This window comes from Parasteatoda tepidariorum, chromosome 7, assembly GCF_043381705.1.
Source record: "Parasteatoda tepidariorum isolate YZ-2023 chromosome 7, CAS_Ptep_4.0, whole genome shotgun sequence".
NCBI lineage: Eukaryota > Metazoa > Arthropoda > Arachnida > Araneae > Theridiidae > Parasteatoda > Parasteatoda tepidariorum.
In genome coordinates this window covers 20,539,840-20,556,815 of record NC_092210.1, presented here as the reverse complement: position 1 = coordinate 20,556,815, position 16,976 = coordinate 20,539,840, and the positions used below count along the sequence as shown (strand labels likewise).

Genomic DNA, 16,976 nt, shown 5'->3' with positions numbered 1-16,976 from the left:
TTGAATTTATTAGAAAAAAGTTAAGTGAAATTATGAATTATTAATGATCCTGATTCTCAATAATTCTAACAAATCAAAAGTATGTGCACATTAATATATTAAATGTAGCATTGTATAGTGCAAAATCATAATATTAAAATAGGGTAAAATATTAAAAACGCTAACAACTGAAAAAGTAGTATTCTAAAAATAATTTTTTTGTAAGTTTCGATTTTGTTGCACGTTACAAAGAAAAAATTCTGATAAAATTATTGCACCGTATGGTAATGACATTTTTAGTAAAAAACCGTCATTCTTATTTATAAAACCTAAATAACCATAATAATTTAAACTATTCATTAGGAAATTTTTCCGTTCATATGGTAACTGTTCATCGGAAATTCTGGTTTTTATAATTATAGTCCTTATAACCAAATATCAAGTAAAAATTACTCAACTGATAAGTAAATTGAACTGAATGAATACATTTTATGCCATGCTAAGGTATCATGTTGAAATTACCAAATTTTACCACAGTTACTAAGTTTTATTACATATCGCAAAATTAAATTTTATTGTTAATTTTACAAAAACATTATCAAAGCTCTTCAGTAAAAATAATGGAACTCGTTGTTCTTCGCATAGAGCCAGAAATATGGTAAATTTTACAATTTTCTCGTAGCTCTAACCATACCTATCTCAATGTACTTAGTTTTTATTGTTATACATATTTTTGCGTAATTACACAAACTTATTTTTCTCTGCGGAGAATTTAATAAAGTTATCATAATTTTGATATTGTAATAATTTTTTTTCTGAAAACAAAATCAGTTCTCGATTGCTTAGAAATAAAAATAAATCTGGATTATTAAGGATTTGAAAATAGATAAATTAACTATTCAATAAAAGGAAATTTTAAAAAGAAATAAAACTGCTTGGTTTATAATTTATCTGATAAGTCTTGTAAATTATTAGCAAAGCATTCAAATCAACTAAAGAAATCAACAACGCAAAAAAATACTAATATTAAAATAGCAAAAAATATTAAGTTTTCATTCTACTTTAGTTTTCATTCTACTAATTTTAGGGATAATCCAATGCCTAAAGATGCCAAGGAAAAGAATAATATTTGAAGCTACTCATGTACGTCTTTTGTTTTCAAACTGAAAAGTTCCACTTTTTACTACTCATTAGCAATATATTTATTATATTTACAACTTTTATTCAAAAAACAAAATAATTCTTAATTGTTGTCATTTAAAGTAAACTTCAGTCGACGCCAAATTAGCGCTAAACCTTCGCTTCAATTGTTATGCATATATCCAATGCTATCCAATCAAACGAAATCAAGCAAATATACTTCTAATTATGATAGTCACTTATTTTTTTTCCTGTTTACTTCATTTATGCTGAACCATTAATTTACCTTTAAATGTAAATGCAATAAACAGGGTTAAGGTATTACTTGTGATAAAATTGTTATTATAAAAGTTTAACTTTTGATTAAATGTTAAGATTATTATAAGAGTTTAACTTTTGATCAAAAGTTAAGAATTAAACTTTTGATTAAATCTTGAGAGATCAATTTTGCATTTTAGGACATTTTGGCTGACTATTGGAATTTAAATATAGGGATTTTAAATTATTATGAAAATTAATTTACTTCATTTATTATCTCTATTTGATTAGGTTTATAATTTGGTGATATGGTTTGAAAAGCTTTTATTTTCCCGCGTATTATGTTTATTTTTTGCGATGTTTACCGTAATATGTGTTGCAAGAATTTCTTACGAAATTAAAAATCAGATGAAAAATCAGAGATTTTTTAAGAGGAAAAAATTAATCAGAATAATATCAAATAAACACCCGACTTAGAAAAGTTAAGAAATTCTTGCATCACATGGACGGTAGTCTTTTGGAAACCATAATAACGTCAAATAAACCACCAACTTTTCACATATTTTATCAAAGAAATTATAAATAGACATTCATCGTCAGTATTTAAACAACCATAATAACAAGAAATAAACCACCGATTTTTTATGTGCTTTCTTAAAATAATTTTATGCGAAATTTTTTTTAACGCATTTTAAAATAAGATTTGTATTAATTGAATATAATATCTGCAAAACTAATTGATACAATATGAACGTCTTACTTTTTAAAGCATAACCATAGAAACTTGGCTTTTATTTTAAAATTTTCGTTTAAAGTATTTATTTTTATATTTTTTTGATAGTTTTTTTAAACATTACGCATAATTTTATCCAATACTTCTTCATCTCAGTAAATTTCGTACTGTGTACAGCTAGAGAGAAACGTTCACCCAAATCTGTTAATCTAAACTAAGAAAAACTATGGTCAAAACTAACTAAATATGATAAAATTTACTGTTAATTTACTGTTTTTCTAGCTAAGTAAGAACACCAAAAACTCTTGGCAATTTTTATCGAAGCATTTTGGTAATGATTTAGGTAAAAATAAAAATAAAACATGGTTTTATAATGTGTAATAAAATTTTGTAAATGTGGAAAAATTTGGTAATTTTGTTATGATACCTTAGAGCAAGACATAAAAATCCTTTAATCGGTTAAATTGATTTTTCAGTTTCGCATTTTTTTTTTGAATGTGTGGTAACAAGAGCCATAATTTTGAAAACCAGAATTTCCGGAAAACCGTTACCATATGAACGGAAAAACTATCGAATTAAATGATTTAAATATTACATACTTCGTTTTTATCAAATTGATTTTTTTTACCAGAAATATTACCATATAGTACTGTTATTTTAACAGAATTTTTTTCTATGTGTATAAAAAGGAGTTGGCTGTTGGGGAGAAAAATTACAACAGGGTCAAAAAAAAATATCCGTGGAACAATATCAATAACTTTCACAAGGGTTGCAAATTAATGATACTTGGCTATAAAAACTACTGGATCAAATAATTACGGTAAAAAGTAAGGACACTATTCAGTACGGTAAATCTATTTGTACCGGAACTATTTACGGAATAAGAAATCTGATATTTCGTTATCTAATTAAAAGTCACGTATTCTAATTAAATAAAAATTAGTGTAAACATAAATAAATATGGTATAATATTATATGGTAAAAAATAAATTTTACTGAAATGCAGATTTTACGGATTTTTTTCTTCGAGTGCATGATTAATAAAACTTATTATTTAAGTTATCAGTTAAATACTGTACAGAATACCCACAATAATGATCACTGTCAAACCTTTTGAACATTGAGAAATCAAACTCTGGACCTTCGCTTAATTAGGACGACGTTCTAACCAACTGAAAAAATTGGTCATTTGGTTTCTACGAATATAAAGAAATGCTATGAATTACAACAGAAACGGGAAAAAGTATTAACCGTATTGGAAAACTGGATATGACAGAAGAAATATTACATATATGAAAAATAACTTAAGAGTTTTGAACATTATTTTAGCCTTACTTTAAGCAATCTATAAAGAAGTGACATTCGACGATGATCGTTCATAAATCTTTGCTTCAGATAATATTTGTCTTTCTCATTCTCAGATGCTTCGAAAAACATTGAAGAAGCGTGACTTTTACGAAGAATTTATCACGCATGTAGTTTAACGGAAACAAAAAGGAAGAAATGGGAAGAAACTTGAAGAAACATTGCGGAAAAGAAAATAGTAACCTTATAAAGGTAGATATTAGATTATAATTACTCACGGAATATTTATTTCTCTTGTAAGCAAACACGAAATTAAATGTTAAATTTTATTGTATCATTTTTGTATCACCCAAATAACTGTAGAGGCAAAAATTTGAGATTTTTAATTTAGAAATTATCTTATTGAGGTTTATGCGTGTATTATGCATTAAAACATGGCATAAATACAGAAAAAGTTGAAATTTTTTTTNTATATATATATATATATATATATTCGTTTCAATTTTTTTATTCTCAAATATTTTTAAATTTGTAAATATATATTGAAAAATACTATTTTTTCCACTTTTAAAAAATCTTGAAATCTTCGTCCTTGTTTTCTCTACATTTTTAAGATCCTATATTTATCTTCTTTCTAGATTTCTACTTCCCTCTATATTTTTGTGTATTTTAATCCTGCGATAAGCCTCCCTCTATATCCTTTTTGAGAATATGCATTTGACTCAAAAATGAGCGTATGCTTTTTCAATTTTCGATACATGTGTATTTCAAATTTGATTATTATTTTTTTTTCTGAGATCTCTTTGCTCAGACTTGAAAAATCTTGTTTACAGCGTATTAGCAATGCAAAACTTTTAAGGCTTTTTTTAATAAAACCATAGTGATTCGTATAAATTAATGTTAACATTTTAAAGTAATTAGTTGGTTTAAAATGTGAATTATTTATGTAATCTTAAATTTTTAAACTTTAATTAGAAAGAAATTTAAATAAATATGCGAAACTTAGGCTTGAAAACAAACTATCTACTTTATACAATTCAATCAAATTTAAAATTTTAAAATTGTTTATTTTGCAAATTGTCTTAGAAAAGTAAAACTGATGGGAATATTTTAAAACATGTACTCATTTAGCTGAGAAAAGCATTGACATTTAGAACCAAGTCAAGTTGGAAATATGTTATAGATATAAATAAAAATTCAGAAACGTATATTATAAGCATATTTTCCTGTTTCTTTCATTTAGATAAGCACATTATGATAACTTGTTCTTTTTTAAGTAGCTTAATAAACAATTATTTAAAGTTTTGACTACCACACTATTAGCTCTAACCTGTGCAAAAATATATTTATTTGGTTTGCGTTTGTGGTGAACCAAGATCAAATTGGGTATTGTTAGGTAATGGAAAACCAAACTGAAGTTTTCCAATAAATTGGAGGATTTAAAACAACCATATTGTGTGAATAAAGCAACCTGGCTTAATTTTTAATGCCCTAAATGAGTTTGCAAATTAAAATAGTAATTTTGATTTTTTTTAATAAAGCTCTATCTCTGTTTCTGTCTTGCAGTAAGGAAAAAAACATCCATATTCTATGAACATTGGTAGTTAAGAATAAATAATCAAGTTTCAGTTTAAAAAAAGCTCTTTTTTCAAAAAAAGAATTCCGTATATGTGAGTTTTGAAAAAAATGAATTTGGTAAGTGAACGATAAAAAAAATTATAATTATTGCTTGTGATAAAAGATATTAATCTTTAATAACTTCAGTAAAAGTTTGTTCACAAATAATCCTTTAAAAAGTTTGAAAACATAGCCTTATGATTAAAAACCAATTGTAAGGCAGGCTGTATAAACTAGCTGACTGAAATAGCGTGTTGGGGTCACTGGATAAATCACGCAGCATTTCTGTATATTTGTTGTCTAATTCTCACGCAATTCACTCATTTGTTATAACCGTGGAATCATTAGACTTATCCGCAAACAATACAAATTTTAATTAAAATTTATTTAAAAAAATAGCTTATTAATAGCTTAGAATATTGCATTCCACTAGGAAGACTTTAAGTACCAATACTTTGTTTCCCAAAAAAATATGTTTCATTAATTTAAAAACTCATCCTCATGAGCACATATTCATGATTATCTTAGATAAATCAAAAAGTATTTCTGTCTCTTGCAATTTGGTGAAATCCAAATTTTATTTAAATCTGTTGATTTGTCCTGGCAATCATTGAGAGAATCCAAATTTTTACTTATTTGAAACACAGGTTTTAAAAAAAGAGCTTCATGAATAACTGTATCTTTTTCACACATTATTGTGGTGGCTCAGGGGATAGAGCGTTTGCCACCAAATGAGGCAGCTTATGTTTGAATCCCAGCCATGGCAGGTCGATACGAAGTCCGCATTCGGCTCGAAACGACCACAGTGCTGACGTAAAATATCCTCAGTGGTAGACGGCACATGGGTTAGAATCTCCTTACCATCGGGCTAAACGTAGGAGGTTTCTCATCTCTATCTAACGCTAATGTGGGTTAATTCCATTAAAAAGTTCATGAAGGTTACTTTGTCACAATACTTGATGTAGGAGTCCCCTTGTCTTCTTGGTTTTGTTTGGAATTATAAGGCTGTGTAACTCAGAATTGGGTCAGCTGTTCAATACCGGCTATAAAGTATTAAATATCAGGGGTTCTAAAATTTTAACAAAATGAATACCTAAGACTTTTAAGTCGAATACATGTTTTGAACGTAATTTTATGCATTTTAAGGACCAAAGGCATTGATATGCTAATATTGAGACACACTATTATTATATAACTATTTTAAAGAACAGGGCACCATTATTTTGAAATACCAATCTTCTTGAAATAATTCTCAGCTTCTGAACAGTTATTAGCAAATCTTACTGTCGGAAACATGTTAAGAACTTCACTATTATTATTAAGAATAAAAACAATAATTTTATATTATTGTTAATATCAGTATGTTCATACAATTCAACTATTTTCCTGAAAATAAGAAAATATCTATAAACATAATGTAATTACAATTTTTATTATACATTCATTAAACATAAAATGTAATGTCCTCAGGAATTTCCTCATTCTTTTTATGAATTTACGAACAGAGGGATATGTTTTTATATTGTTTTTTATTCTTGTATTACAAACAAAAGAGTTTACTCAAGAAATAATTACTTTTTCTGATGAAAGGGCCCCTAAACTGTGATGCACGTAGCAAAACTTTTCTTTTGTGTAAGTCTGTCACGATGCAAAAGAAAAAAAATATTTTGTGTCTTTGAATATTTAATAAAAAACAAATAACGAACATCGGGGTGACATTGTCTTGGTACTTGGACAAGTGTTTTGAAAATATGCTTGAGAAGAAAAAGACATTATTAGTTGGCAAATAATTGTCAAACCGTCGCAAACCGTTGGCAAACCGTCAAAACAATAAATTTCTAATTTTAAAATAATAACTCAATTCTTATCACCTACCCTCTTTAGATGTTTAGTTTTAAAAAGGAATTTATTTTAAAATTTGGATTGTTTAAAAAATAACTAGCTAATTAATAATAATATGAAACTCATGATGTGTGTCTTTAAAACATTAATCAAAAAATCTAGAAAAATTCTTTTGAATGTCAGAGCAATGCATCTAATATAAGCAGCGTAAAACGCAAGTTCTCTAAAGTTTGCAAATATATTTCTTTTTATTTAAAAACAAATTGTCAAAAATTTATTGCGCGAATTCATTAAGTATTATATTCGTTTCGCGTTTAATAAGTTTGATTCTTATTAATAAGTTTCACCCATTGATTTTAGCTTATATTCTAAACACTGGTCTGAAAAACAAGATCTAATCTTTTAAGTATCCACATCAAGATATTCAAATTATTTTTCTTCATGGCGGGTGTAGAAAATACATTTTTCAATTTCAAACTTATAACAATATAAATTTAAAATTTTAAAATTGTTNATATATATATATATATATATATATATATATATATATATATATATATATATATATATATATATATATATATATATATATATATATATATATATATATATATATATATATATATATATATATATATATATATATATATATATATATATATATATATATATATATATATATATATATATATATATATATATATATATATATATATATATATATATATATATATATATATATATATATATATATATATATATATATATATATATATATATATATATATATATATATATATATATATATATATATATATATATATATATATATATATATATATATATATATATATATATATATATATATATATATATATATATATATATATATATATATATATATATATATATATATATATATATCGAAGAAAAATCACTTCTAAACATTGGCGTTAATATACAATTTGTTGTTTGTTCACGAAATATTTTCTTAAAGCATTCAAAAGTGTCTTTAAAATGTATATATACAGCACATCGAATATCTGCAATACAAAAACTTTAAACATTTTACATAAAAAAACACAATGTGTATTCTTTCTTGCATCAAATTTGAATTTGTTTTACTGTCTTCAGATAAAAAAAAAAAAAAAAAGCAAGAAACAATTTGTATTGTTTCTAAACCAGCATGGAGTATACAATGTGTTTCAGGATTGGGAAAAAAACAAATACAAAATCGAAGAATCATTCAGACAGACGAAGTCTGGCGTACGAAATATTTGATTTTCAAATTCAGTCATGAAAAAGAAGAAATTTTGTTTAACTTTGGTAGTAAACTCAGTTTGACAAAATAAGAAAAAAATACAGTCGATGTGTTATATTGATTGAGAATTTTAAAAATAAGCAAAAAACTTGGCTTTCATTTATTTCATAAACAATACATCTTTTTTTATTACTAAACATAAGTTTGAAAAAAGATGCTTTGAATACTTTAATTTGTAACAATTTTAATTATTTATTCACAAAACCGGAAATTGAATGTATCATATTATGTTAAGAAATTTTGAAGGTTATAATTTCGCAAAAGTGTTATTCACACAATTTATTCAGTTATTTTTTTTCTATTTCTCACATTGTTTGAACAAATCATAAAACATTTTTCGAAATAAAAGTCATAAAATGTAAATACATATCATGCATATTTTTATTTCCTTCAATATTATGTATTTATATTTGATTTACATTTTTTACTCATTGCTGAGTTTTACCTTTTATTATTATTTGCTTTTTAATTAACATTAATTATTTACATAAATAAATAATAGACTTGAAGGAACAAAGGTCACCGTGATGTTTTTTATTTGCGTATCCATACTCAGCTTCATTTATGATGTAAATTACGAACACAAAAATTGCAATCACGAATTGTATTCATTTGCTAAACTATTTCGCTTCTGTAAAGAAATTAATTAACTTAAACTTTTTCGATATTTTATGCTTTTATTTATTATTTTTGGATTTTACTGTAAATTGAAAAGTTTAGAAAAACTAGTGCTTTAAAAAGGAACTCTTAACTCAAAGTATTGATTATTTAACGATTTTTACTATTTTTTATTTTTAACGGCAGCAGTGAAATTAAAACCCTTTGACTCAAAATTTTCAATAAACATCTTTTCATACTTTTTCATTGTTTTGTAACATTTTGGTCTAAATATGTAAGAAGTATTATACATTGCATTTTAACAATTTATGGATATGAAATACAACATGAAAAACCTTAGTCTTTTCTTGCATTAAAGGTAATATAATAAAAAAAAACACGGCTCACTTCCAAACAATAATTTTTCAAATTTAAATTCATTTGCAGTTATTTAGATATAATAATTATATAAGTTATTCACCATTAAAATTACTTTTATTTACGAAACCAATTATTAATAAATTTTTGAATATGAATGAAAAAAATTCAAGCTGCTCTTTTTTGCATTTTATATTTTAGTACAAACATAACTACGATAATTAAACAGAATAATTGATTATTGAATAATGAATTTAATAATTGATTTACTGTTTTTTATAATTTAAAAATACCAAAATATATTTTTGCCTGTAATTAAAGCGTCAGAAAAATGAAATATGAAAGAGACACTAGTGTCTCGTCTGCGTCAAAGGGTTACTATGTTTTAAACTCTTTTAATTCAAAACATTGATTACTTAAGAACTTCCAAAATTTATTAAGTGGTCCCACCATATTATTTAGATGTTCAATCTCATAAAGCAGTTTACTATTTAAAATTGATTTGTCAAATTTATTTGCTAAATTAAAACATAAGGGAACTTAAAACTTAATTGATAATATATACCGTAAATCCATCATGAATTAATTTGCTTTCATATGAGCGACAATTGATCGAATAATTTTAATTTTTTCATCGTTTGCTAAACATACAAATAAGGTAATGAGATAAACTGTACAAAAGATCAAAAGAGGAAGTATTCAAAAACAAATTATTAAAAAAAATGCTAGATTTTTCCAAAATCATGCCTATTCTGTAAAAAAAAGTGTCCGTAAATTGAGAAAAAATGCGTCGAAAGAGCTTTAAAACAAACGATAGTCGAATTTGAAAACCTCAAAATTGAAACACCATATACTACTTTTTACCAAAATGCTTTAGTCCCATAGTGGTGAGAGAAATATGAGAGACAGATGTTTGCTAGCTGCTGGCAGGATTCGAACGAGTGACCTCCGAGATCGTAGTGAGAAGCTCTAACCACCATAGTTGCACAACTTATTCCAGGAAAAGGCAGAGGGCGTTATGTTTTTCATTTTTTAGAAATTTTTAAGATATAGAGAAATACCGACCTGCTGACTGAGCTATTGGGACCATATTTTCCAAATTGCAACACTTTGTCCCTTTTAAATTGGAAATTAGTAGTTCAAGTTGCTACTGTCTGAACCAACACATAAATTTTAAAAAGAAATTTTTAAAACATGACATTAAAAAAGTTTAATCCGATATCTTATCGTTATTTCCAGATCACTGTACTCTAATACCAAAACATCAACAGCCATCATCCTTATTATTGTACAGAAGATGATGCTTCATAAATGAATAAAAGTATCAAGAATAAAAAGATCATAACTTTATACGGTTTTTAAGGATATACTTTTATTTTAAAATCTCTTCTTATTACTTTTCGTTTTCATATTTTACTGCTTCTATCAGATAAGTCACCTTTCTTTACCTTACTTAGATGGGTTTTATTTTCTTGCAGAATTTTGTTTGCTTTTTTCCGATTTAATTGGGAATTTTAAGTGCTATGTTTATGGAAACGAAAAACAATGGCAGATGAAGAGGACACAAAGTGCAAAACACGTACTTCCTCCTGGTATAGCTGGAATATAATTTGTAAAATTTGTTCCAATTACAAGAACCGGGCTGTGACTAACTATGTCAATGGCAACCTAAGCACATCGTCGATTGCAGTGAGCGTAACTAAGGAATGATACGAGAATATTTCCCGTTGTATGTAAACGACATTAGTACTATGCAATACAAAAACATTGTTCCAATATCTGGAAATTTACGAGTGCAATTAAATTTACTTCCAAGTAAATCAATTTGTATTAAATCGATTTGGTCAATATTTTACAAATAAATATGCGTACTTCAAATGCTCACCATTTTAATAATTTCCATTACAATTTTAAGATTTTAAATGCCATTAATTACAATTGTTTACATATGTTACAAAAATCGAAAATAATTTCACAAATAAAATTTGACTATACGGTAAAATATTCAGGATCAAACTACGGTTAAATAAAAAGTATTGATATCCTGGATGCATCATCCGTAGAATCCTTTTTACTGTAAAATCTATTTTTATGATAAAATTTCAGGACGTAATTTTTGCAGTAATATTAATTTAATTACAATAATTCAATGATTTTACAGTAAATATTACTGTAAAAATTACTGTGTATCAGATATTTTTGGTTCGGGAAATTTTACGATAAAAATTGACTCTTCGGTTCACCTTATGTTATAGGCTTAAAAAGTTCTGAAGGTATAGTCAAATAGCCAAAAATTTAAATTAACATAAAGAGTTCCAAACTTTGGACTGTCCTCCTGACCAAATTTTTGTGACCATATTTCCCAAATTCTAGCTGCCTCCTATCTTTTGAAGCTCAAAATCCGAATATGTTTATTTAAATAAAATACATTTAAGATAAGGCGAAATACGCAAAAACATTACGGGGTCCAAACTGTAGGGGTTATATTTCCCAGATTGCTGCTAACTCCTATAATTCGGTGATCAAAAATACGAATCCGTTGAAAAAAAAGTATATTTATTCAGAGAAAGTGCATTTATATCTCATTCTGTAACATAAAATGACGTTTGCACTAATTAGTCAACATATTTGAGGTAACCCCTTGGAATCGATAAAAATGAGCCCTAGAACGCGATGAACCGATCATTAGATCAAAAGTTACTCAGGCTGGTCCGTTTTCATTTCGAGCACTGGAATTAAACTGGCGAAATTATTTAAATTATTGAAAAATATTGACTATGGGTTCACATTTGACTCTGTTATTAAAATTTATGCAGGTAATGTTTTATTTATGATTATTTAGGTAGTAACCATATTTCATTGAATTGGGACACATTAGCTCATATTACAAACAAGACAAATTTGTTTCATTCTTATTATATTACTTAACTGCAAACCCTATATTGCCGAATTTAGGTCTTCACTCCACTGCAGAAACGGGATAATAATGTAATTATTTTTAAGAAATACAATTATGTCAATTAGTAATAGTGCGTTTTGAGGGCTAAAAAACTATTACCACAATACCTATATTATTCTATTAGTTTCCTATTGTCACAATGCCACAAGAAGAAGAAAATAATTCAGGTAAAATTACTCTACTTTTATAGTAATAACATTCCTGGTTGAAAGATGAAATTTAATTCTGGTTATAAAACCAAAATATACGGTATTTAAACCATTCATTTGGTAGTTTTTTCGTTCGTATAGTAATGGTTAACGGAAATTCAGGTTTTCAAAATCGTAGTTTTTACTACCGCAAATTTAATAAAATTACTAAATTTAAAAATAAATTTTACCGAGTAAATTTTTGTGCCTTGTTCTAAGGTATCATGATGAAATTACCAAATTTTACCACATTTACTATTAACAACATGGTAAAAAAACATTGTATTGTTAATTTTACAAAATACCAATGGTCTTCGATAAAATTCCACGTGCCACTTCATGTTTCTATAGAAAAGCATTGTAAATTTTACCATATCCTGGTAATTTTGACCATACACTTTGTTTCATTATACTAGTGCGCAGGAAATTTAATGCCGAGCTGATAAATCTGTATACAAATGAAACGAGGTAGCTTGAAGGTGCAAAACTTAAAATCAGGATACCAGTTGGGGTCCAATGTGATTGGTATGTTAATACATGCAGCCTGATGCAGTGGAAGAATATCAGAAGGGAATAAAGCTCGCTAAGTTCAAAAGCGCTGGCTGTGTACGTCGTATTTATGTGAAAGTTATTGCGCCCTGAGCATAAATTCAAGAGACGTCAAGTTATTGTCGTAATGTGATATTTCCAACAGGCAATTCTGAAAATGACGTCTGAATCCGAAGTCGAATCCTTAAGAACTGCGTCGAAAGATCAAAGTGATAATGGGCCAGCTACACTGTAAAAGTTCTGGATCAAATTATGGTAAATAGTGCTGGTACTTAGGGTTCCGATACGCTTTATCGTTAAATCCTATATTAATGGAACATGTTACGGAACAAAAAATCTGACAAACTGTAACTTTTTACATTAATAATTGCATGAAAAGTTTTGAATCACTTTGAAACTAAATCACTGACTCACGAAAAAACTACCAAATTACTGTAAAAATTTGCGGTACAATATTTTATGGTAAAATGGATTTAACGGATGATGCACCCAAAGTGCCGTTTTTGATTCGGAAATATATGAATTCGGAATCAATCACGACAAAAATAACGCAAATGTATGCACACGGCATAAAAAATCGTAAATAACATATAACTTTTTCTTTTAATATGAACGGTGCCTTACAAAAGATAAGTCTTAAAAATTATAATAGGTATTTATTAAACCTCCTTTAATATTCTCATAATAAAATAACTGGAAAAAATTTGCTCAGTATATTATAAGTAAATGATTTGTTTGATAATGCTGTGGAAATAATAATTCCCACTTAACTATCTTTCTTGAAGTATTTAGTTAAAATAAACATGGTTGTTCTCTTAAAACATAATTTTTGCTTACAAGCAACTGCTTTGAAGCATTAATTATTTTATTCACAATGAAAAAATTTTATAAGTTCAATGATTAGCAATAAAGGCACAACAATGAGCAATAACGGCAAAAGAGTTTTAAACTGAAATATTTTATAATCTGTTTTCCGCTTGTTTAGCTTAGTAAATAATCTAGCAATGCAATATAAGTTATTTTAGGTTTATTTAAACTATTTTATGCGCAATAAATATATTAATTTGAACTTACAGGTAGATTTTCAAAAATAAAATACAAATAGAAATTCGAAAATTAATAGGTTATTTTAGCTGCATTCAAAAGTATTTATTAAGCAATATAAAGCAGAATAAACATTTGTGAAATGATTTTTTTTTGTCTGTATCTCAAACATAAAATTTAACAAAATGCCTTTCTTATTTTGAAATTTCCTTCTTTTGCGCTTTAATTTGCTATAAATGTATTAATTTGAAAACAGGCATAGCTTTGCTGACTTAAAATACACATAGAAATTTCGAAATTTAATAATTGCATATTTAATAACTGAATTTAAAACACTTATAGTAATAGTAAGCTGCTTTCACATTTGTGTATTTTATTGTAACTCAAACATTAAAAAAACACTTTTTTTTATCTTAATGTTTCTTACTGTTGTATTTTCATTGACGTAAAAATACGATATATCTATACATAATAATACAACATAAATACATTTGTTTAAATCTTTTAACAACATAGTCTAAGCTCCTGGTATATTGTGCATTTGTTTAAAATATTTATTCATTTTATCAGAATGCATTTGAAACAATTATTTTAATTTGTTATTTATGCAGTATAAGTGCATTTAAGGCATTTGGTTAATTTTTTAATAATATAAAAGGGCATAGCAATTCGTGCAATTGTTAGAGGCTGGTCTTATAGTTAAGCATTTGATGCAATTGTTTGAATCATAATGCAGTCTAATTACCCTGATGTAATAATTAGTTGCATTGATGTGATGAATTAATTTATATAATAATACATAGTTTGTTGCAATTATTTAAAACATTTTATAATATAGTCAAAGTTAATTGTATCACATGATGCAATGTTAATAATGCACTCTAAACACGTAGATGATGGTATGATTGTATAGCATCTTGTGCAATATTTAAATCTGTGTAATAACATTAAGAAATAGTGTGGAGTTACCTTAACACATTCTGAATTATCCTCTTCAACAAATTCTGACACAATTCTTTTGCTTCGCCTTCTTCCGAAGAAAGGAATACTTTGACACCAAGAACTCTCTTCTTTGGCTCGAACTTCAATCCGATTTTTGCGAAAGAGGACCTGTTTTATGGCTTGCTTTGGTTGTTCTGTGGTCACTACGTCTTGAAAATTATCCTGCATATTTGGCACCAGGCCTTCAGATGTTGAAGCCATTACCACATTGAAATGATTTGCTATCTTATATTGACAAATGCACGCAATTTGATCTCGTAAGTTTGCAGTGTAAGCAATAATATCACAACCTTTCACTTGGATGCAAAATTTGTTTATTTATTTATTTTAAATGTCTGAAGATAAAATGACGATTTGAAGCTCGTTTACGTAGAAGGGTTTTTAAATTGGTCACAAATTTTAATTCTCTCATTTTATAGAATTTGATATGTAATGTATCAAATTTATTCAGTGAATAATTCGGTGTATATCTTATACGCAATGTTATCAAATCCTTCATACAAATAGGCAAATACAATCGGAAAATGCTTAATTCCGAAAAGATTTTAAATTTATATGAGACACTTAAACACTATAATGGTTTTTTTTTATTATTATTATTCTCCAAATAAGTTTAAGTTTATAAAACAGCAATTTAGTAAAATGTAAAAGTTTTTAAATAATGCAAAATCTAGTGTAATTTGAGTTTAAAACATTATTTTGTAAAAACAGGTGGTAGTAAAATTTTTTACGACTTGATTGAATGCATTATGCAGAAATACATAAAAATTGTGTTCATTTTTTCAGAATCTAAGCATAAAAAGATATTTGGGTATTTATTATATTTGGGTATACAGTTATTTGATGGGTATATATAATTTAGTATAAATTTATTTTAAAACTATTAAAATTTTAAATCTAATCAATAGATTATTTAAAACTTCAGTTTTATAAAATAAATTTCAATTATCATAAAGAACCGAACAAACTTTTAATGAGTTTCTAATATCGATTTCCAAACGCACACTACAACGATCCAACTCTGCTGTTTGCAGTAAATCACAACATAATTGTATATTCCTATCACGTGCACTTTGTTGTCTATTTTATTTATGTCTCGTTCGTAAACAGTTTTATCGAAGCATGATGAAATTCAAACATTACCCATGCTCAAATAAGACGAAACTGCAATCATGAAACGAAAACTCATCTGTATAATGTAACCGCATGCTTTGACGATACAAATTCACTCTATTCCTCGATCAAATATTGCAGGAACACATTTGTTATAGTTCAGTGGTAAGATAGAGATCCCTTCTCCTACTGAAGAGAAGATGAAGCTTGGGTTTCGGTTGAAATAAGACAAATATGCACCAGGTGGCGCTACTACAGGTAAAAAGACTAGGGAAAGGTATTGCTTAGCAAGTTAGTGCTCCATCAATTTGTTGAGTAACTCGAAAGTATTTTTTCATGAGAGACGAAACACCTGGACTCAGAGAATAATGATACACGTGATGAGAGCATTAGTTATTTAAGGGACACTGATGGAGTTTTATACTCTGAAAGATATATTGTAAAAGAAAAATATATTTCTTTTCGTCTTTACATTCATCTTAAACTCGAATAATGATTGCCATCGTATGCAGACAAGCGAGTTTCCGATTTCAAAATTTACATTCTATGAAAGATGATTACAACCGAAATTTATAATAATACTTCACTAATATTACTTTATAACTAATATTACTTCAATTACTAATATAATTCATATTACATCAATAATATCGCTTCACTAATATTACTTCATACATATAATATTGTGGAAAGTAAAAATATTTTTATAGCAAGTTTTTTTAAAAAAAAGTTAGTTTAATTATAAAGTTATAGTTAATTTTAATCATCAGAATTTAGAATATTATTAGATATTTTAGAATTTTTTTTTTTACAATTTATGCAATAAATTTCAAAAGAAAAAGAATATAATGAATGAAATAAGATTTATTTTAATTATTTAACTGGAAGTAACATAATATGCTCATAAAGTCTTAAGTTCAATAATTTTATTAATGTTCGAATATATGTTTA

The 16,976-nt window shown here is 26.5% G+C and overlaps 1 protein-coding gene and 1 long non-coding RNA gene across 2 annotated transcripts in view; one reads left to right on the top strand and one right to left on the bottom strand.

Annotated features, from left to right (window-relative positions):
• LOC139425993 (uncharacterized) overlaps window positions 1–13,081 on the top strand; it is a 47,089-nt gene extending 34,008 nt beyond the window's left edge. Inside the window, exons 2-3 of the long non-coding RNA XR_011637223.1 lie at window positions 3,532–3,667; window positions 10,649–13,081. This is a non-coding gene — a long non-coding RNA (uncharacterized lncRNA). The remainder of the gene's footprint in view (window positions 1–3,531; window positions 3,668–10,648) is intronic.
• LOC107442027 (regulator of G-protein signaling 7-binding protein A) overlaps window positions 1–16,228 on the bottom strand; it is a 48,856-nt gene extending 32,628 nt beyond the window's left edge. The window contains exon 1 of the mRNA XM_016055468.4: window positions 14,880–16,228. Coding sequence (XP_015910954.1) covers window positions 14,880–15,113 — 234 coding nt within the window. The 5' untranslated portion in view covers window positions 15,114–16,228. The remainder of the gene's footprint in view (window positions 1–14,879) is intronic.
• Between the last annotated feature and the right edge of the window lie 748 nt (window positions 16,229–16,976).